The 23480-nt window shown below is 38.6% G+C and overlaps 2 protein-coding genes and 1 long non-coding RNA gene across 3 annotated transcripts; all 3 read right to left on the bottom strand.

Annotated features, from left to right (window-relative positions):
• Positions 1 to 889: 889 nt before the first annotated feature.
• LOC113092510 (uncharacterized) lies at positions 890 to 7430 on the bottom strand. The gene is made up of 13 exons (XM_026258133.1): positions 6918 to 7430; positions 6521 to 6615; positions 6317 to 6364; positions 5752 to 6130; positions 5452 to 5628; positions 5242 to 5330; positions 4976 to 5012; positions 4525 to 4619; positions 4216 to 4263; positions 3704 to 4082; positions 3256 to 3521; positions 3073 to 3106; positions 890 to 1071 (listed from the first exon to the last, which is right to left on the bottom strand). Exons 1-12 carry the CDS (start codon positions 7330 to 7332, stop codon positions 3098 to 3100), a joined length of 2037 nt encoding a protein of 678 aa, XP_026113918.1. The 5' UTR covers positions 7333 to 7430; the 3' UTR covers positions 890 to 1071; positions 3073 to 3097.
• A 6005-nt stretch (positions 7431 to 13435) lies between these two features.
• Positions 13436 to 17489, bottom strand: LOC113092512 (uncharacterized). Its single transcript, XR_003287582.1, has 3 exons — positions 17421 to 17489; positions 14350 to 14496; positions 13436 to 14213 (listed from the first exon to the last, which is right to left on the bottom strand). It is a non-coding gene; the product is annotated as an uncharacterized LOC113092512 (long non-coding RNA).
• Positions 17490 to 19492: 2003 nt separating this feature from the next.
• On the bottom strand, positions 19493 to 23172 carry LOC113092511 (PAS domain-containing serine/threonine-protein kinase-like). Its single transcript, XM_026258134.1, has 11 exons — positions 22935 to 23172; positions 22733 to 22780; positions 22170 to 22548; positions 21870 to 22046; positions 21661 to 21749; positions 21395 to 21431; positions 20982 to 21076; positions 20674 to 20721; positions 20162 to 20540; positions 19714 to 19979; positions 19493 to 19565 (listed from the first exon to the last, which is right to left on the bottom strand). Exons 1-11 carry the CDS (start codon positions 23058 to 23060, stop codon positions 19557 to 19559), a joined length of 1653 nt encoding a protein of 550 aa, XP_026113919.1. The 5' UTR covers positions 23061 to 23172; the 3' UTR covers positions 19493 to 19556.
• Between the last annotated feature and the right edge of the window lie 308 nt (positions 23173 to 23480).

The raw sequence follows: 23480 nt of genomic DNA, 5'->3' as shown, positions 1-23480 counted from the left end.
GAGACATGTTTTAAAAAGATGATCTAACATTACTTAATTTAATTGTAAATGTATATTACCAGCATGAATCCCTCGCTGGTGGCTGCATTTGGTGCTACATCTCTGACGAGGCAATGTAATCGCCAGGCCTTCGACAAACACAGCAGATCTACCATCACCTCTGACATGATCCAAGAGATAGGCAGTGCTTTCAAGACACTGTTTGAAAGCTAAACTACATGTGTGTATCCATTCTCTTTTCATATAAAGAATAAAAGTCTGCATCTCAGTGCTATTCACATTAATTACAAGTGAAGTACACTGTCGTGCATCTAAAAAGCATTTTAAAGTGCATCTGTGGTTCTGTAACACTGTTTCAGCTACTTATGCACTTTCATGTGTGTCGTTTTTTAAATCTATATCCTTAGGTGCATGTGTTATGTATTGTGAGAGTTTAGATTTCTAAATGATAACCCATGAAGAGATCATTTTATTTACCACTTTCCCTCTTTGAATATATTGCTACCATACTTTCAACTGCAGTTTATTTTTTGGTCTGCTTGAAAACTTTCACTTCTAAGCATTCAAACCTTTATTGTGAATGCTGTCCTCACTGTCTAACACCTTATCGTCTGTCAATAACACACAGTCCCTATTTAGTATGTGGGACAAATTTAAAAATTGAAAGTGGCTGTCACTTTTTATATAGTTTGTATTCTACATATTAAAGCTTAAAACAATACAGTATAAGCTGCTGTCACTTTAAGACCTAACACACAGATCCAATGCATCGCTACACATCAGATTTCTTTCTTTACTGTTTATGTTCACTTAAGACATAATCTACTGTGATACTGACTGATAACATAATGCATAACATACATAATACACTAACGTTTGTTCATGAAAAACAAAAATCAATAATGATAAGATACTATGTATCATATAATAAATTTCACTCCAGTAAATCTGCACTTACCATATTCTGAGCTTTCATATTAAAATTTTCTTCTAATTGCACATTCGTACACAACGTGTCCTCTGTTCTTCACAAGGAACTTCCAGTTGATCCTGGCGATAATTGACAGAATTCTTAAATGACAAAAAGACAGAAAGAGACATTTCATTACATCTGTACTGTATGCATATCACAAAATATATCAAAAGAGCTGCTTGTTCAATAAACCTGAGGGAAAATCTATCCAGACTTGGTTTGCTGGTTTAAGCTGATTGAGCTGGTTGAATAGCAGGAAAAGAGACCTAAATCTCCTCTAAAACCTTCAGACCAGCAGGATCCAGCTCAGTGGACCAGGCTGTTTTTCCATCAGAGTAAAGAAAGTGACCTCAATGAAGTATAAAATGTTAGTTCACAAGACAAAAACTATAAAAATGTACTCACCCTCATGTTGGTCGAAACCTGAACATTTCAGCAAAATGATGACTGACTGAGACGACGCGTTTTGTTTATGTTTCGTTTATGTTTATACTCACAAAGTGCGTTCTTGAGGTGTTGCCATGTCCACCTATTATAAATGTCCTTTGGCCTGTTTTTTAGGCTTGGTTCATAAAGCGAACCAGTTTCTGAAGTTCATAAAGTAGGCAGGTGCGATTCTGATTTTTGCATTTGTTTAGGTTTATTATGGGCTTGCACCTAGTTTGCTGTTTTTTAGTAAAAGCTTATGTCTCTTGATTTCTTGCAACTGCACATGCATACAGAAGTGAGACACATCTCTGAAACGCATTTAAATACAGCATTAACTACTAGTTGTTCAGAATATTGAGTTGTTTACATCCCTGGACATTACTGCTGGTTGTTTAAAGGAGCCATAGGATACCAACTTTCTACCAGTTGATATGATTCTTTAAGTTCTTAATGAAAAGTCTGTAACATAGTTTGGTCAAAATTTTTCAATGGTAGTGTAAAAAACACCCTTTCCCCCCTGTCAAAAACAGCTCATTTTAGAGCACACAGTTTTGTAGCGTTTTCCTTTAAATGTTAATGAGCTCTGCTGACTCCGCCTCTCTCTTCAAGCCACTCTGAGAGAGACTGTTTACTTTAGCCGCATTCATCGTGAAACTTGCTAATTAGCACATTATTAGGAAAGGCGTTTTGCAAAGATTTATCAAACCTTATACTCACTTCTTCTGTAGGTGAAGCTGGATCATGAATGATTTGCGCAAACATAGATCAGGGGCGCATTCTCTTCAGAAACAAAAGGTAATCCACTGCGTCTTCAGTGGCTCAGATGTCGGAAGTAAATGACAACGGCTTTGTTCATTATTACATCCAACAAAAAAACACCTCAATCATTTAGGAGAAAGTCTTGTCTACATTTGCTCCAGCGGTGAAGCAACGGCCGACTGATGATAGCTCACTCAGGGCGGGTCTAAGGTAAGACACCAGTCCAGTCTGAAACGTTACTGTCTATCAAACTATCTGTCATTATGTCCTGACAGTAGAATATGAGACAGATAATCTGTGAAAAAATCAAGCTCCTCTGGCTCCTCCCAGTGTCCTATTGCCATTTGCAGAAAGTCATCCGCTCCCGTTAAGAAACAACCAATCAGAGCTGCGGTCCGTAACTTTGTTTGTGTTCAAAATGTAAAAAATGTATATAATAAGCGAGTACACCATGAATCCATTTTCCAAACCGTGTTTTTGGCTTGTCCTGAATCACTAGGGTACACCTATAATAAGTGTTTATATTCTGACTATTTTAGATTGCTTCGGGAGAACCGCGGCGGAGTAACCCAGTACCTTTGTGATTCTTCATAGACATAAACAGAGAGAAGTAGTTCCGGCTACGATGTCCTTCCGCAAGACGCAAGCAGTTCTGTTATTAACCGCTAGAGCGTCAAAAGTTCCCTACCGCAGCTTTAAGTAATAAATGTAATTATGCAACACAACATAGTGAATCTTTTATATTTATTTATATTTTATTCATCTTTTTATATTTTATATATTTGTTATTTTTGATAGCTTTATATCTCTAATATATTATTATTATTTCATATAATAATACATATTGAAAACCTATGTTGTTATTTAAAATTTCCTTTAATTTCATGACTTTCTTTCTTGTCATTACTTACACTATTTTCTTTTGCTCCCCTCATTTCAGCAATCCTAAACAAAAAACAGAAAAATCCCAAATCAGGTTCACTGTTTAAATACATTAAACAGAAATAAGAATTAAGACGTTCAGCATTATAATTGATCATCTGACTGTATGACACCTGATAAATAAATCAAAACAAATCAAAAAATGTACTCACCATAAACCAGTCGTGGAGACTAAGTTTCTCCAGTTCAATCCGCTCTTTTGGATTGATTTGCAGACAGCAGCAAATAAAATCGCTGCATTCTTCCGACAAGCCATCTTTGGTCCAGTTGTGACCGTCGATCATGCTCAGGTCTGGTGTATTTGGAAAATCCCCACACAGCATAAGAAACAAGAGGATCCCGAGTGACCACACTGTCGCTGATTCCCCGTGGTACTGGCCGGTCATGTGATACTCAGGAGGGCAGTACTCTCTTGTGCCTGGAGGAAAAAGATTTATTTACAATTAACACAGCATTTTAACTGTATAACCATCACTATGCAAGAATTAATGTGATTCACAACAGTGGATCCCATTCCATGAGCTTGATTCACTCAGGGTCCTGTGTGAACGGCCCTCAGTTTGAGACCCACTGTAACCTTTGAGGGATCATCATACATACCAACAAAGGACGTGTAACCCACACAGCTGAGGAAGTCACCACACCCAAAGTCAGTTAACTTGACTTTGAGTGTGTCCGGGTTGATCAGAAGCTTTTCCAGCTTTATGTCCTGATGAAACACTCCACGTCTGCAGCATGTTTGAGCTGCGAATGTTGCCTGGCGCATTATAACTCGTGCCATGTCCTCTTGAATGGTACCCATTTGCTGCAGGAGAAACCAGTTCAGTTCCTCAAAGGGAACGGGACGCTCTAGCACCAAAATGTAGTGGTCAGACTCCACCCGCCAGTCCAGAAGCTGGATGATTTCCTCGACCCTGGGGTCTCCGTCTGCAAGGATTTGCAAAGCAACCTCCAGAGGAAGAGGCTTGGAACAACCGTCCTAGAAGAAAGACAGTTGTTATGACGGTTAGATGGATAAAGGACAAACTCTAGACAATGACAGACTGAAAAATCATCTACAGTCTGTGATCGGATGACTGAGAGGAGAAACAGAGAGAGCACTGCCTACTTACAATACTGATGAACTTTCTGTTCCTGCTGGAGACGACTTTTATCGCCACCTGATCAACAAAACAACAACGATGTTTATAAGAGTTACAACTCATTCATTCATTCCAAACATTAGCCCTGAACAGACATTTTCATGAACCTAAATACAAATATGTAGAGCATGACTTAACAAGCTCTGACAATTTAAGAGCTTTAAACAGTAAATTAAATATGAATTCAGAGCGCTTGCATTAGATGCATCAGATGACTATAACACAGGACAAAAATAATCATCAAGTTATTCTATTCGAGATAGTAATGAAAACTGATACCTGTAGGCCGTCGTCCAAACGAGTCGCTGCATAAACGGTTCCAAAGCCTCCATCACCCAGCTGACAGACGATTTCATAACGGCATGAATTGATGTCTGTTAAAAGATATGATATAGAAAGAAAATCATTATTTTTATCATTCATATTCAATTTGACACTTGACATTAAAAATCTGTGCTTAAAAAATACTGGCACACTACAGAACTATTTAAGGAAACTATAGTAGTCATAAAATAAAGAAATATATGTGTGTGTTTTTTCTGAGTGAAATACATACTTTCACCTTACACACATTTATATAAATGTAAATGAAATCTTGTTGAATTGCTATTATTAGAAAAGTGCATACTAAAGTAAGTGTAAAACATGTGAAGACTGTGTGTGTGTGTGTGTGTGTGTGTGTGTGTGTGTGTGTGTGTGTGTGTGTGTGTGTTTATGGTACCAAACTGACCCATTATTGTGTCGTTGTTATTCTCCTTGTCTGCAGTCTGAAACAACAGAAATCAGGTTTAGTCTCAAAATACTCAAACAGGACAGAAACCAAATGCACAACAAAGAAAGTTAAAGAGCAGGTCAAATCAGGTCAAATAGATCGACTATATAACAGTTACAGCAAATAGGAAAAGAAAACTGTATAAAAAGAAAGAGTAAAAAAGCTATGTCCATAGTCTTATAATTAAACCAAGGCAAATCTTCAAATCATCAGAATGTATTTACCATAAGCCAGTCGTGGAGACTGAGTTTCCCCAGTTCAATCCGCTGCTTTGGGTCGATCTGTAGACACCGGCGAATTAAATCGCAGCATTCTGTGCAGAAAAAAGAAAGATAATGTCTGAATATCACTTTGAACTTCACATGTGATCTCTTTGATGGACAGTTAAATTATCTCAACGACCATATTGGTTTGTGCTGGAGAAGAGATCTAACCTTTCGACAGGCCAGCTTTAGTCCAGTTTTTATCGTTAATCATGTGCAGGTGTCGTCTCTTTGGATATTTACGGAAAAGAATCACAAACAAGAGGATCCCGAGTGACCACACTGTCGCTGGTTCCCCGTGGTACTGGCCGGTCATGTGATACTCAGGAGGGCAGTACTCTCTTGTGCCTGGAAATTACATTTGGTTTCCATTAAAACAGCATTTTAACTAGATATTCATAATCATTTGATTCACAGCAGAGGATCCCATTAGACACCCACTTCACAGCTTTGAGGGATCATCATACATACCAGTAAAGGACGTGTAACCCCCGTCGGTGAGGACTGCACCACAGCCAAAGTCAATCAATTTGACTTCGAGTGTGTCCGGGTTGATCAGAAGGTTTTCCAGCTTTATGTCCCGGTGCAACACTCCACGAAGGCAGCACATCCGAGCCGCAAATATTGCCTGGTTCATTATAACTCGAGCAAAGTCCTCGTCCATGATGCCCTTGTAGCACTTTAAATACTGAAACAAGGACTGACAGGGCACGGGCCGCTCTAGGACCATAAAGTAATAGTCAGGATCCAGCCGCCAGTCCAGAAGCTGAACGATTTCCTCCACCCTGGGGCCTTTATTTGCAAGAATTTGCAAAGCAACCTCCAGAGGAAGACGTCCAGAATAACCATCCTAGAAGAAAGAGAGTTGTTATGACGGTAAGAAAGATATAGGACTTAAACAACTCCAGGACAAACTGTTGACAATGACAGACTGACTGCTGAAAAACCACTTAGAGGCTGTGATTAATGTTAATATGAGATGATTGAAAATGAAAGCAGTGACTGAGAGGAGAAACAGAGAGCACAGCCTACTTACAATGCTGATGAACTTTGTGATCTTGTTGGATGCCAATTTTATTGCCACCTGATCAACAAAACAAAAAGGTGATGTATGTGAGATTTATAATTCATCATGTCAGCAGAGTTAACATCATTTCATACATTAGAGAGAGAAAGAGACAAGTACAATAGGACAAACATGATTAGCTAGAAAAATAATGTAAGTAATACAAATTGATACCTGTAGGCCATCATTCAAACGAGTTGCTGCGTACACCATTCCAAAGCCTCCTTTACCCAACTGACAGCCGATTTCATAACGGTGTGAATTGATGTCTGTTAAAAAATAAATAAGAGATGTCATCATAAAATGTCACAGAGACAGCATTTACTTCGTCTACTTAAAAACTAGAACTGAGAAAGAATAATTGAGATACTACATTGAATATTTGTGCCTTTAAAAAATTATTTGTCACACTAAAAACTATTAGTTACCCGTACTTGTCATACATAAATAATGCAATTTAAATACCTTTAAATTAATTGCATTTCCATGTTAACTACTCTAAAACAAAATGCATATTAAGCATAAACCTTGTGTGTGTGTGAGTTGGATTATATTGTGGTAGCAAACTAACCAATAATTGTTGTCTCATCATCCTGTAACTGGCTTGACGGAGTTTGGGGAGCATAAACACTACAGTCAGGTGTTGCACAGGTTGTAGCTTGGGGGACATCGTCTCTACAGTCGAATGTTTTGTGGAGTGGAGACTGAGGGACACCGACACTCAAGTCAGCTACAGAACAGACTGAAGCTTGGAGAGCTTCATCTCTGCAGTCAGACGTGACATAACCTAGAACTGGAGGGACATCATCACTAAATTTGGACATCACTGGGAAAAAAGATGGAAAGGCCTCACTACTTAAATTGGACGTAGAAGTGAAAAGCAAGATGTCATCACAAAATTTGGGTATGGCAGTTAAAAATGAGACATCATAACTTATTTTAGGCGTGGCAGTGAAAAATGAGATGCCATCTCTTAATTTGGGCATGGCATTGAAAAATGAGACGCCATCTCTTAATCTGGAAGAACAGACTGTAGTTTGGAGGATATCGTCAGTACAGTTGGACTCGGCACAGACTGTAGCTTGGAGGATATCGTCAGTACAGTTGGACGCCTCACAGACTGTAGTTTGGAGGATATCGTCAGTACAGTTGGACGCCTCACAGACTGTAGTTTGGAGGATATCGTCAGTACAGTTGGACTCGGCACAGACTGTAGCTTGGAGTATATCGTCAGTACAGTTGGACTCGGCACAGACTGTAGCTTGGAGGATATCGTCAGTACAGTTGGACGCCTCACAGACTGTAGTTTGGAGGATATCGTCAGTACAGTTGGACGCCTCACAGACTGCAGTTTGGAGGATATCGTCAGTACAGTTGGACTCGGCACAGACTGTAGTTTGGAGGATATCGTCAGTACAGTTGGACACGGCACAGACTGTAGTTTGGAGGATATCGTCAGTACAGTTGGACACGGCACAGACTGTAGCTTGAAGGATATCGTCAGTACAGTTGTACTCGGCACAGACTGTAGTTTGGAGGATATCGTCAGTACAGTTGGACACGGCACAGACTGTAGTTTGGAGGATATCGTCAGTACAGTTGTACTCGGCACAGACTGCAGTTTGGAGGATCGTCAGTACAGTTGGACACGGCACAGACTGCAGTTTGGAGGATATCGTCAGTACAGTTGTACTCGGCACAGACTGCAGTTTGGAGGATATCGTCAGTACAGTTGTACTCGGCACAGACTGCAGTTTGGAGGATATCGTCAGTACAGTTGGACACGGCACAGACTGTAGCTTGAAGGATATCGTCAGTACAGTTGGACTCGGCACAGACTGTAGTTTGGAGGATATCGTCAGTACAGTTGGACACGGCACAGACTGTAGTTTGGAGGATATCGTCAGTACAGTTGGACACGGCACAGACTGTAGCTTGAAGGATATCGTCAGTACAGTTGGACTCGGCACAGACTGTAGTTTGGAGGATATCGTCAGTACAGTTGGACACGGCACAGACTGTAGTTTGGAGGATATCGTCAGTACAGTTGTACTCGGCACAGACTGCAGTTTGGAGGATATCTTCAGGACAGTTGGACGCCGCACAGACTGCAGTTTGGAGGATATCGTCAGTACAGTTGAACGCCTCACAGACTGTAGTTTGGAGGATATCGTCAGTACAGTTGGACACGGCACAGACTGTAGTTTGGAGGATATCGTCAGTACAGTTGGACGCGGCACAGACTGTAGTTTGGAGGATATCGTCAGTACAGTTGGACGCGGCGTAGACTGTAGTTTGGAGGATATCGTCAGTACAGTTGGACGCGGCGTAGACTGTAGTTTGGAGGATATCGTCAGTACAGTTGGACGCCGCGCAGACTGTAGTTTGGAGTATATCGTCAGTACAGTTGGACGCCGCGCAGACTGTAGTTTGGAGTATATCGTCAGTACAGTTGGACGCGGCGCAGACTGTAGTTTGGAGGATATCGTCAGTACAGTTGGACTCGACACAGACTGTAGCTTGGAGGATATCGTCAGTACAGTTGGACGCCGCACAGACTGTAGTTTGGAGTATATCGTCAGTACAGTTGGACGCGGCGCAGACTGTAGCTTGGAGGATATCGTCAGTACAGTTGGACACGGCACAGACTGTAGCTTGGAGGATATCGTCAGTACAGTTGGACGCCGCACAGACTGTAGTTTGGAGGATATCGTCAGTACAGTTGGACGTCGCACAGACTGTAGCTTGGAGGATATCGTCAGTACAGTTGGACTCGGCACAGACTGTAGCTTGGAGGATATCGTCAGTACAGTTGGACGCGGCGCAGACTGTAGCTTGGAGGATATCGTCAGTACAGTTGGACGCGGCGCAGACTGTAGTTTGGATGATATCGTCAGTACAGTTGGACGCCGCACAGACTGTAGCTTGGAGGATATCTTCAGTACAGTTGGACGCGGCACAGACTGTAGCTTGGAGGATATCGTCAGTACAGTTGGACGCGGCACAGACTGTAGCTTGGAGGATATCTTCAGTACAGTTGGACGCGGCACAGACTGTAGCTTGGAGGATATCGTCAGTACAGTTGGACTCGGCACAGACTGTAGTTTGGAGGATATCTTCAGTACAGTTGGACGCGGCACAGACTGTAGCTTGGAGGATATCTTCAGTACAGTTGGACGCGGCACAGACTGTAGTTTGGAGGATATCTTCAGTACAGTTGGACGCGGCACAGACTGTAGTTTGGAGGATATCTTCAGTACAGTTGGACGCGGCACAGACTGTAGTTTGGAGGATATCGTCAGTACAGTTGGACTCGGCACAGACTGTAGCTTGGAGGATATCTTCAGTACAGTTGGACGCGGCACAGACTGTAGTTTGGAGGATATCGTCAGTACAGTTGGACGCGGCACAGACTGTAGTTTGGATGATATCGTCAGTACAGTTGGACGTGGCTCTGAAAGAAGCTGGAGAAAAGTGAACAGCAGAGTCGGATGAAGCACAGACTGTACCAGTGTCATCAACTTCTCGACCTAAAGGGGAGAATATGGACCAGAAGATATGAATCATTATAAGAACATTTAGGAAATATTGTATAACTATATTAACGGATATTACTTCAACTATAATCATGGCCAGTTGCGCCTCCAGGATGTTTATTGATGGGGTGGCAGAAAGGGGTCAGTTAAAATATTAGGGTAGCACAATACATGTTCCTTGTCTAACTAAATCCAGCAGACAATATTTTTTTTTGCTACTATTATTTATTTCTGGGAGCATATCAGGTTATGGGCTTCAAAACTTCAGTTTTACTATTCTCTTTATGGAGAAAATAGTAAACCCTGCTTTTATGCACATTTTGAATTATCGCATCAGAATCGAGTGATGGAAACACTGAATTTCAAATTAAATTTTGGGCTATTGGGTTGACCAGTGTCATTTTAGGGGTGACTGTGCCCCCCTTGGAGGCCCCCTTGGAGGCGCCACTGGGCATGGCTTTCTATTTTTTCAGTTACTGGTAAGGTATTCATTATGGACATTTCTCTTATTTAAAAGCACAATGCTCATGAACACGCAACATAATATATACTTTTTTTCTGGAATGTTCATGAACATTGTATTTTTAAATAAGAACATTTTTTTAAAAACAATCAAACAAACAATCAATTACAGCTCCTGAATTAGTTAAGTGCATGAATATTAATAAGGTCGTCCAAAGCTACCATGGCAACCTTAGCATGGAACTTAAATATGTGTGTGACTAGATCATGATATTCAGACGTTAAATTAGGTGTCATGTCATTACAATGAATTAAAACATCACTTAATGTAATTACAGTAATATTGTTTTATCAATATCGAATTTCATTTTTTGTGTAAATTAAAATATGAACGTGAAAGAATTGAAAACTTGAAAGTAACTTGTCCTGTGTTGAGTTTTATGTTTATGAATTGTGTATGTGTAGTATAATTTCTTATGCTGTGTTGTATTAAGTTACAGACTTTATAAAACTGAACTTCAGCTAAGCTGTGTCCTGTGTCCTCCACAAAACCTTTAAACATCCAAATAAGTGTAGAGTCCTATGCATGCAGACTCCAGTACAGAAAGGGAGTTGCTGCATAATCATAACTTTACCATCATCAAAACTCTTCACTGGTGGTACATCACTCTGGTCGGCATTGTCTTCTTGACCTAAGTGGGTGTTGTTGACTTTTTTTCTCTCTCTTTGAATTAAAGCAAATAATCCTAGCAACGTAAGTAGCATTTTGAAATAGTAACTAACGTTGGCTGGAAGAAATGCAAGGTGAGAAAAATACTAGAATTCAACTAGCAATAAAACGACTATCGTTGATTAAGTGCAAACAATGCAACTAGCAACGAACCGCAAGTGGTTTATCAGACAAATGAAATTGAGCGAGCCTATTTATACTGGAATATTACTGTGACGTCACAAAACGAGTGACGTTCCAATGCTGCTCGCAGAGGGCCGTTGCTGATTGGTACGTTTTCCGCGGTGGGCGTGGCCTCTGCATAGATGCGTAATCTCCTAGCGTGGGTAATATTCCGTTTGTTTAGAATTCGCTTGTTAAGTCTGACGTCACGTAGCAGCGCTTCCTATCCAAACGCTCTGTCAGTTACCATGAGAAAACAACAAAAGGTGCTAATATAAACTCACAATGTGATAGAATATTAGCGAAAAAGTTATAATCTTAACCTTTAACTCCATACCGAAGTCCCAGATAGCCAGACAATGAAAATATAAAAAAAAATATTAAAAAATATTTGTGTTTGGGACGCTGTGAGCAGGGAGACTGTAGTGTAAACCGTAAGTTTAAAAGCCTTTAGCTTAAATGATTAATATGAATAAACAGTGCTCATAAACGGCTGCTGAGGTCGTATTCTCAAGTGAAGTGAGTTGAGGCTTAGACCCGGAAACAGCGCTTCTTACGTCATCACTTAACATCCGAATAGCAATGCTTTCTGATTAAACGTTGCCAATTGAAGTCGTTTACAGATATATGGACAGTTTTTTTCAGTTATTTTGCGCTGTAATTGATGTATGTGACTCAAACATGAATTAAAAAAAGCAGTATGTGGTGATCGCGAGCTCGTATATTGTAAGTAAAACACAATAGATGACAAATCATTTATTAATACATGTAGCTAAGTTTAAGGCATAATTTTAATGATTATTTATGTAAAAATAGCGAAAAGCTGTAAAGAAAATCTAAAATTAACACTATACTATAAGGCTGTTGCCATCAAATTAAATCAACAAAATCAATATTAATATAATTAATTAGCATTTATCAAAATCAATTTACATTTGCATATATGTTATGAAAACGAAATTATTCTCTTATATGAAACTAAAACTGCTATGGGGGTAATATGTCTTTAAAAAAAACTTTCATTTATTCAAATTACTGATTTATTCATGAATGAAGCAAAGCTCACTTTATGAATAGATCACTGACACACATGATTCATCAGCAAAATAGAGCAAAAACAGTCCAAATGTACAATGCTGCCTAAATAACTGAAAACAAATAAATGTTCATTGAGCAGTTGTATAATATATATACCACATGCTATTGTGCTGATATTCTGGAAAATAGCACTATACTGGTGTGATGTTTAACTATGTTATGCTATAAACAAAAACAAATAAATAAAAATAAAAACTCATACGTGGCAGTTCTTCTCTTGAATTTTGGGTGTATTTCAGAGCTTGCATGACACTTAAAGTTAAGCCCATGCCAGGCTTGCTTGTTAAGCATAATGGAGGGTTACGTTAGGTTATACTGAGATGTTTTAATAGTATTTTAATTTCACAGCAGTAACAGACTTCAGAATGGACCAAAAACTAGTCTGAGAGGAATATGTGTATGATCTTTGATCAGTTTGCTGCCCCTCTAAAAAAAAAAAAGAGTGTTAAGTTCATGAAGATTAAGGAAATGTTTTATTTCTATTTTGGACAGATTGCTTAAATTACACCACAATCAACGCAGCATTTTGGTTGTATATTTTATTAAATTTCAGTGTTCTTCTTTAAAATAAATATATGGTAAATAATAATAATAATAATAATAGGCTAATAAAGAAAAGTTTTGTACAATCCAAACATATACAACAGAAAGCCCTGCTCACAGGAGTCTCTGGAGTGCATACTAAAGACAAGTACATTAATATTGTCAGCAGCCAGTGTGAATACATGGAGAAAAGAAAAGATGGATAACATGGAAGCATTTCATGATAAAATATTTTAAAACCACGAAGAGGTCAACACCTACACACACACACACACACACACACACACACACACACATACACAGATCCCTTGTCACATGTTCATTGCATCGCACTGCTTAAGTAAGTTTCATGTATGAAAAGCAGCATATGAAGAGGTATGAGAAATGCAAAAAAACGGACGTGCTAGTAGACATATTGGCATGTGTCCGTTTATCGTTAGCAACCATAATTCATAGTAGTGGGAGTGTCGTCTTTTGTTCCCTGTGTAAATTAATACTATAGTAAAAAAATAAAATAAGTGTCATATGCAGATTCCTGCTTAAAAAAACAACACTGAACAATGATGTAATCATAAAACACATTCATTAGCTCTGTCAATCAAACATTAAGCTCCACCCACTTATGACTTCCTCAGCTCTGCTTGTGTACAAGCAGCTCAGTTGCCAATAGAAGCACGACAGCTGGTGAGCCAATAGGAAAGCGGGAGTCTAGTGGACCAATAGAATATTAGGAGGCCTAATATTTCATTAATAATTCATTACATCTCTCAAACAGATGTAATGAATTTCCACTTTTACACACTGCACTGATGCTATTATGGATGAGAAACTGAAACAATTCAGCAAGACAGCTAAGTTTCCCTTTTACTCACACTTTATAATTAACAGTTACATTTCTTTCCTATCCATATAAGGGAACGTGTAACTCCAGAAGGACTCTCTGTTGGTGTAAGCAATTTTTTTCCAATATTTAGCAACCTCTCAGACTAACCTAGCAAATTTTTAAAATGTACCTACAACAACTGTTTTCATGCTGTTGTCCTATATGCATTAGCAATGTGATAATTAAATCATGGTGTAACTGTCTAGTGATGCTCAACAACATCTAAACCAAGCATATAGTGTAGTGGCATATACCTGTTTTATACATCGGACACTTGGACATTTGTCATTAGTTCATGGTGCATTAGAGGATGAAACCTGGGTCTTATTGTTCATTGTTTGATCAGCTCCCTACGAGCCTTTTGTTCTTCTTTATGCACACACTCTTCCTCAGCTTTTTATCTGAATACAAGAGAAGTGTTCAGAAACTGAGCATCGCCTTGGGCCATCTTACCTTGGTTTTAAAAGGGGAGGAGGACATTATTACTGATGGAAAGAACAGTTAGTGATTTTCTTAAAACATTCAAACTTCATATGGTTCTGTTTTCTTTCTCTAACGTGCTGCTTTTCTGTTTGCTCTCAGTGCTGACCTGTAACCAGAAGAGCATTGGGCGGCCTTGCGGAGGACAGGGAGATCTGCTGTCCGGTTCTTTAGGAGTCTTTGCACATTGGGCGTTCAGCTCACCTCCAGATGCAAATAAAGGGTAAGTTGTAGGGCTGTCAAAATGGCTGAAAAACTAAAGTGGGAAAAAGAATGAGTAAGGGGAGGCTGCAGACCTGGAGCCGGTAGATATAGGCCCCAAGCAGTTTTACGCCCCTGATGTTCCTCATGCGTCCAGTAGGGGGAGGCTGTATATTAGTATATGAGCCTAGTCATCAAAACAGCAGACCATATCTGTATGATAGCAGCAGACATTTTTTGAAGCGATACGAATTAAGGTATGTAAATAAGTTATTGTTGTTGATTTTATTGTAATGATGCAACATTTATTATTTATAAACGATTGATGCGATATCAATTCAAAAGATGGGTCAATAATTTATTTCGAGAGGCAAAAGTACTTGATTGAGTCAGTCTGTCTGACTCAAACTTAGCTAACCACGTGTAGGTCAAGCTGCCCCTAGTCTTCTCTTTACCCGCTCTGTCTCACTCACTTTTAAAATTAATTACATTTTTATTTTTATCTTGTTGTCTGTCTTTAGTTTGCATGACATGGCTTCTTCTGGTAAGACCCTGTTTACTCCTCGCATTTAAACATACTCCACATGGTTTCTGGAGCACATTAGAGTGGATAATCACAAATGTGTGATTTTTATTTTTTTTTGGACGGTCTATGATGTGAACACACAAAATACACATTTATAGGCATGTATGTATGTATGCAAATCTCTAAGTCTCTGCACAAGTTGAACTGCACACTCACTCAAGTATTTTGTCAAATAATACAAACATATGTCATGCATGATAAAACCTACATTAAAAACTTTGGTCTCATATGGTTTAAATGTAGATTTTGATTTGAGTTGTTTCTTATAAATGAAATGATCTAATTCTCTAATGTATATCTTAATATACAGTTTTCTTAAAATAGCTTACTTATCTGGACAAATGTATGTGCATTTAATGTGTGTTTTATCATACTCTGTCTTTAGTTCTGTAACTTGTATCTCATAAAGGTGTCTGTTTGCTTTAGGAGGCTGAGGAGAAATTCCTGCGAGGACCTGTCATTGACGCAAGGTACTGTAAGGATCCTATAAAGGAAATATTTATAATTAACCATTGTTTCTACCACTATGCAACTTTTGCTTTATTTATTTTTATCAGTGAGCGGGAGCACTTTGACAGCAGGATAAAAAAACAATAAAAGAAGAGTGGCAAGCCATAGGACAGTCTATAGGAGTCATGCAGAATCTACAGGAGTCATGCTGTTAAGAAATAAAAGTCATGGTGTTAATAAATATTTTTGTGAACAACAATATTTTCTCTTTCTTTTAAATGACCCTTGGAATTTTAGAAAAGGGTTAAATTGTGTTTGTCTTCATAAAATGCTATGTAGGACATGTTTTGTAGCTGTATGATGACCAATTGTGAATTGTACAGCAGATATTTCATTTAGGATGCAAATGATTACACAGTACTGTATGTCTAATGGCCTGAATATGGTTAATATCTAAAATAGCTTAATATAAATTCACAACATCATATATCAGTCAGTCTCCTGTATATAAAAACTGTTTATAAATAAATATGAATAATACATTTTACAGTAGGTCATAGGTCTGCTCTGCAGCCTCCCCATATAGTGTTATTCGCCGTATTTCCTTCTCCCCCTACTGGACGCATGAGGAACAACAGGGGCGTAAAACTGCTTGGGGCCTATATCTACCGGCTCCAGGTCTGCAGCCTCCCCATACAGGAAAAGAATTGGCTTCTCGCCTGAGGCCACAGGAGGGCACATCGAGCAGAATATTACTAATGCACGTTTCTTCAAAACGATATCATGACTAAGGAAAAAAAGTGCATAATGTTTAAAATGTATTTTTTAGATCAAATATAATTAAGTTGCTTAAACATTTATAAACAAAACAACATCATGTATGTATGCATAGTTTAATACGAAAGGAAGAAAGACAATCAGAGTATTTTTTCTTTTAAAACCATGATGCAGTATGGGTAAAATAAATAAAAAAGTCTAGAGACATGTTTTAAAAAGATGATCTAACATTACTTAATTTAATTGTAAATGTATATTTCCAGCATGAATCCCTGGTGGCTGCATTTGGTGCTACATCTCTGACGAGGCAATGTAATCGCCAGGCCTTCGACAAACACAGCAGATCTACCATCACCTCTGACATGATCCAAGAGATAGGCAGTGCTTTCAAGACACTGTTTGAAAGCTAAACTACATGTGTGTATCCATTCTCTTTTCATATAAAGAATAAAAGTCTGCATCTCAGTGCTATTCACATTAATTACAAGTGAAGTACACTGTCGTGCATCTAAAAAGCATTTTAAAGTGCATCTGTAGTTCTGTAACACTGTTTCAGCTACTTATGCACTTTCATGTGTGTCGTTTTTTAAATCTATATCCTTAGGTGCATGTGTTATGTATTGTGAGAGTTTAGATTTCTAAATGATAACCCATGAAGAGATCATTTTATTTACCACTTTCCCTCTTTGAATATATTGCTACCATACTTTCAACTGCAGTTTATTTTTTGGTCTGCTTGAAAACTTTCACTTCTAAGCATTCAAACCTTTATTGTGAATGCTGTCCTCAATGTCTAACACCTTATCGTCTGTCAATAACACACGGTCCCTATTTAGTATGTGGAACAAATTTAAAAATTGAAAGTGGCTGTCACTTTTTATATAGTTTGTATTCATTAAAGCTTAAAACAATACAGTATAAGCTGCTGTCACTTTAAGACCTAACGCACAGATCAAATGCATCGCTACACATCAGATTTCTTTCTTTACTGTTTATGTTCACTTAAGACATAATCTACTGTGATACTGACTGATAACATAATGCATAACATACATAATACACTAAGGTTTGTTCATGAAAAACAAAAATCAATAATGATAAGATACTATGTATCATATAATAAATTTCACTCTACTGGTAATTTAATCCAGTAAATCTGCACTTACCATATTCTGAGCTTTCATATTCAAATTTTCTTCTAATTGCACATTCGTACACAACGTGTCCTCTGTTCTTTACAAGGAAATTCCAGTTGATCCTGGCGATAAATGACAGAATTCTTAAATTACAAAAAGACAGAAAGAGACATTCCATTACATCTGTACTGTAAGTATATCACAAAATATATCAAAAGAGCTGCTTGTTCAATAAACCTGAGGGAAAATCTATCCAGACTTGGTTTGCTGGTTTAAGCTGATTGAGCTGGTTGAATAGCAGGAAAAGAGACCTAAATCTCCTCTAAAACCTTCAGACCAGCAGGATCCAGCTCAGTGGACCAGGCTGTTTTTCCATCAGAGTAAAGAAAGTGACCTCAATGAAGTATAAAATGTTAGTTCACAAGACAAAAACTATAAAAATGTACTCACCCTCATGTTGGTCGAAACCTGAACATTTCAGCAAAATGATGACTGACTGAGACAACGTCTTTTGTTTATGTTTTGAAAGCGGCTTTATACTCACAAAGCGTGTTCTTGAGGTGTTGCCATGTCCACCTATTATAATATGTCTTTTGGCCTGTTTTTTAGGTACTTTAAGTTCATAAAGTAGGCAGGTGCGATTTTGATATTATTTCCAATATAAAGCATTTTTTTAGGTTTATTATGGGCTAGCATCTAGTTTGCTGTTTTTTAGTTAAAACTTATGCCTCTTGATTTCTTGCAACTGCACATGCATACAGAAGTGAGACACATCTCTGAAACGCATTTAAATACAGCATTAACTACTAGTTGTTCAGAATATTGAGTTGTTTACATCCCTGGACATTACTGCTGGTTGTTTAAAGGAGCCATAGGATACCAACTTTCTACCAGTTGATATGATTCTTTAAGTTCTTAATGAAAAGTCTGTAACATAGTTTGGTCAAAATTTTTCAATGGTAGTGTAAAAAACACCCTTTCCCCCCTGTCAAAAACAGCTCATTTTAGAGCACACAGTTTTGTAGCATTTTCCTTTAAATGTTAATGAGCTCTGCTGACTCCGCCCCTCTCTTCAAGCCACTCTGAGAGAGACTGTTTACTTTAGCCGCATTCATCGTGAAACTTGCTAATTAGCAAATTATTAGGAAAGGCGTTTTGCAAAGATTTATCAAACCTTATACTCACTTCTTCTGTAGGTGAAGCTGGATCATGAATGATTTGCGCAAACATAGATCAGGGGCGCATTCTCTTCAGAAACAAAAGGTAATCCACTGCGTCTTCAGTGGCTCAGATGTCGGAAGTAAATGACAACGGCTTTGTTCATTATTACATCCAACAAAAAAACACCTCAATCATTTAGGAGAAAGTCTTGTCTACATTTGCTCCAGCGGTGAAGCAACGGCCGACTGATGATAGCTCACTCAGGGCGGGTCTAATGTAAGACACCAGTCCAGTCTGAAACGTTACTGTCTATCAAACTATCTGTCATTATGTCCTGACAGTAGAATATGAGACAGATAATCTGTGAAAAAAATCAAGCTCCTCTGGCTCCTCCCAGTGCTCCTATTGCCATTTGCAGAAAGTCATCAGCTCCCGTTAAGAAACAACCAATCAGAGCTGCGGTCCGTAACTTTGTTTGTGTTCAAAATGTAAAAAATGTATATAATAAGCGAGTACACCATGAATCCATTTTCCAAACCGTGTTTTTGGCTTGTCCTGAATCACTAGGGTGCACCTATAATAAGTGTTTATATTCGGACTATTTTAGATTGCTTCGGGAGAACCGCGGCGGAGTAACCCAGTACCTTTGTGATTCTTCATAGACATAAACAGAGAGAAGTAGCTCCGGCTACGATGTTCTTCCTCAAGACGCAAGCAGTTCTGTTTATTAACCGCTAGAGCGTCAAAATTTACCTACCACAGCTTTAAGTAATAAATGTAATTATGCAACACAACATAGTGAATCTTTTATATTTATTTATATTTTATTCATCTTTTTATATTTTATATATTTGTTATTTTTGATAGCTTTATATCTCTAATATATTATTATTATTTCATTTAATAATATATATTGAAAACCTATGTTGTTCAATAAAATTTCCTTTAATTTCATGACTTTCTTTCTTGTCATTACTTACACTATTTTCTTTTGCTCCCCTCATTTCAGCAATCCTAAACAAAAAACAGAAAAATCCAAAATCAGGTTCACTGTTTAAATACATTAAACAGAAATAAGAATTAAGACGTTCAGCATTATAATTGATCATCTGACTGTATGACACCTGATAAATAAATCAAAACAAATAAAAAATGTACTTACCATAAACCAGTCGTGGAGACTAAGTTTCTCCAGTTCAATCCGCTCTTTTGGATTGATTTGCAGACAGCAGCAAATAAAATCGCTGCATTCTTCCGACAAGCCATCTTTGGTCCAGTTGTGACCGTCGATCATGCTCAGGTCTGGTGTATTTGGAAAATCCCCACACAGCATAAGAAACAAGAGGATCCCGAGTGACCACACTGTCGCTGATTCCCCGTGGTACTGGCCGGTCATGTGATACTCAGGAGGGCAGTACTCTCTTGTGCCTGGAGGAAAGAGATTTGTTTACAATTAACACAGCATTTTAACTGTATAACCATCACTATGCAAGAATTAATGTGATTCACAACAGTGGATCCCATTCCATGAGCTTGATTCACTCAGGGTCCTGTGTGAACGGCCCTCAGTTTGAGACCCACTGTAACCTTTGAGGGATCATCATACATACCAACAAAGGACGTGTAACCCACACAGCTGAGGAAGTCACCACACCCAAAGTCAGTTAACTTGACTTTGAGTGTGTCCGGGTTGATCAGAAGCTTTTCCAGCTTTATGTCCTGATGAAACACTCCACGTCTGCAGCATGTTTGAGCTGCGAATGTTGCCTGGCGCATTATAACTCGTGCCATGTCCTCTTGAATGGTACCCATTTGCTGCAGGAGAAACCAGTTCAGTTCCTCAAAGGGAACGGGACGCTCTAGCACCAAAATGTAGTGGTCAGACTCCACCCGCCAGTCCAGAAGCTGGATGATTTCCTCGACCCTGGGGTCTCCGTCTGCAAGGATTTGCAAAGCAACCTCCAGAGGAAGAGGCTTGGAACAACCGTCCTAGAAGAAAGACAGTTGTTATGACGGTTAGATGGATAAAGGACAAACTCTAGACAATGACAGACTGAAAAATCATCTACAGTCTGTGATCGGATGACTGAGAGGAGAAACGGAGAGAGCACTGCCTACTTACAATACTGATGAACTTTCTGTTCCTGCTGGAGACGACTTTTATCGCCACCTGATCAACAAAACAACAACGATGTTTGCAAGAGTTACAACTCATTCATTCATTCAAACATTAGCCCTGAACAGACATTTTCATGAACCTAAATACAAATATGTAGAGCATGACTTAACAAGCTCTGACAATTTAAGAGCTTTAAACAGTAAATTAAATATAAATTCAGAGCGCTTGCATTAGATGCATCAGATGACTATAACACAGGACAAAAATAATCATCAAGTTATTCTATTCGAGATAGTAATGAAAACTGATACCTGTAGGCCGTCGTCCAAACGAGTCGCTGCATAAACGGTTCCGAAGCCTCCATCACCCAGCTGACAGACGATTTCATAACGGCATGAATTGATGTCTGTTAAAAGATATGATGTAGAAAGAAAATCATTATTTTTATAATTCATATTCAATTTGACACATGACATTAAAAATCTGTGCTTAACAAATACTGGCACACTACAGGACTATTTAAGGAAACTATAGTAGTCATAAAATAAAGAAATATATGTGTGTGTTTTTTCTGAGTGAAATACATACTTTCACCTTACACACATTTATATAAATGTAAATGAAATCTTGTTGAATTGCTATTATTAGAAAAGTGCATACTAAAGTCAGTGTAAAACATGTGAAGACTGTGTGTGTGTGTGTGTGTTTATGGTACCAAACTGACCCATTATTGTGTCGTTGTTATTCTCCTTGTCTGCAGTCTGAAACAACAGAAATCAGGTTTAGTCTCAAAATACTCAAACAGGACAGAAACCAAATTCACAACAAAGAAAGTTAAAGAGCAGGTCAAATCAGGTCAAATAGATCGACTATATAACAGTTACAGCAAATAGGAAAAGAAAACTGTATAAAAAGAAACAGTAAGAAAGCTATGTCCATAGTCTTATAATTAAACCAAGGCAAATCTTCAAATCATCAGAATGTATTTACCATAAGCCAGTCGTGGAGACTGAGTTTCCCCAGTTCAATCCGCTGCTTTGGGTCGATCTGTAGACACCGGCGAATTAAATCGCAGCATTCTGTGCAGAACAAAGAAAGATATGTCTGAATATCACTTTGAACTTCACACGTGATCTCTTTGATGGACAGTTAAATTATCTCAACGACCATATTGGTTTGTGCTGAAGAAGAGATCTAACCTTTCGACAGGCCAGCTTTGGTCCAGTTTTGATCGTTAATCTTGTGCAGGTGTCGTCTCTTTGGATATTTACGGAAAAGAATCACAAACAAGAGGATCCCGAGTGACCACACTGTCGCTGGTTCCCCGTGGTACTGGCCGGTCATGTGATACTCAGGAGGGCAGTACTCTCTTGTGCCTGGAAATTACATTTGGTTTCCATTAAAACAGCATTTTAACTAGATATTCATAATCATTTGATTCACAGCAGAGGATCCCATTAGACACCCACTTCACAGCTTTGAGGGATCATCATACATACCAGTAAAGGACGTGTAACCCCCGTCGGTGAGGATTGCACCACAGGCAAAGTCAATCAATTTGACTTCGAGTGTGTCCGGGTTGATCAGAAGGTTTTCCAGCTTTATGTCCCGGTGCAACACTCCACGAAGGCAGCACATCCGAGCCGCAAATATTGCCTGGTTCATTATAACTCGAGCAAAGTCCTCGTCCATGATGCCCTTGTAGCACTTTAAATACTGAAACAAGGACTGACAGGGCACGGGCCGCTCTAGGACCATAAAGTAATAGTCAGGATCCAGCCGCCAGTCCAGAAGCTGAACGATTTCCTCCACCCTGGGGCCTTTATTTGCAAGAATTTGCAAAGCAACCTCCAGAGGAAGACGTCCAGAATAACCATCCTAGAAGAAAGAGAGTTGTTATGACGGTAAGAAAGATATAGGACTTAAACAACTCCAGGAAAACTGTTGACAATGACAGACTGACTGCTGAAAAACCACTTAAGGCTGTGATTAATGTTAATATGAGATGATTGAAAATGAAAGCAGTGACTGAGAGGAGAAACAGAGAGCACAGCCTACTTACAATGCTGATGAACTTTGTGATCTTGTTGGATGCCAATTTTATTGCCACCTGATCAACAAAACAAAAAGGTGATGTATGTGAGATTTATAATTCATCATGTCAGCAGAGTTATCATCATTTCATACATTAGAGAGAGCGAGACAAGTACAATAGGACAAACATGATTAGCTAGAAAAATAATGTCAGTAATACAAATTGATACCTGTAGGCCATCATTCAAACGAGTTGCTGCGTACACGATTCCAAAGCCTCCTTTACCCAACTGACAGCCGATTTCATAACGGTGTGAATTGATGTCTGTTAAAAAATAAATAAGAGATGTCATCATAAAATGTCACAGAGACAGCATTTACTTCGTCTACTTAAAAACTAGAATTGAGAAAGAATAATTGAGTTAATACATTGAATATTTGTGCCTTTAAAAAATAATTTGTCACACTAAAAACTATTAGTTACCCGTACTTGTCATACATAAATGATACAATTTAAAATACCTTTAAATTAATTGCATTCCATGTTAACTACTCTAAAACAAAATGCATATTAAGCATAAACCGTGTGTGTGTGTGAGTTGGATTATATTGTGGTAGCAAACTAACCAATAATTGTTGTCTCATCATCCTGTAACTGGCTTGACGGAGTTCGGGGAGCATAAACACTACAGTCAGGTGTTGCACAGGTTGTAGCTTGGGGGACATTGTCTCTACAGTCGAATGTTTTGTGGAGTGGAGACTGGGGGACACCGACA

This window comes from Carassius auratus, unplaced genomic scaffold (genome assembly GCF_003368295.1).
Source record: "Carassius auratus strain Wakin unplaced genomic scaffold, ASM336829v1 scaf_tig00214629, whole genome shotgun sequence".
Classification (NCBI taxonomy): Eukaryota; Metazoa; Chordata; class Actinopteri; order Cypriniformes; family Cyprinidae; genus Carassius; species Carassius auratus.
Note: the sequence above shows the minus strand (reverse complement) of the source record. Positions and strands in the feature narration are given on the sequence as shown.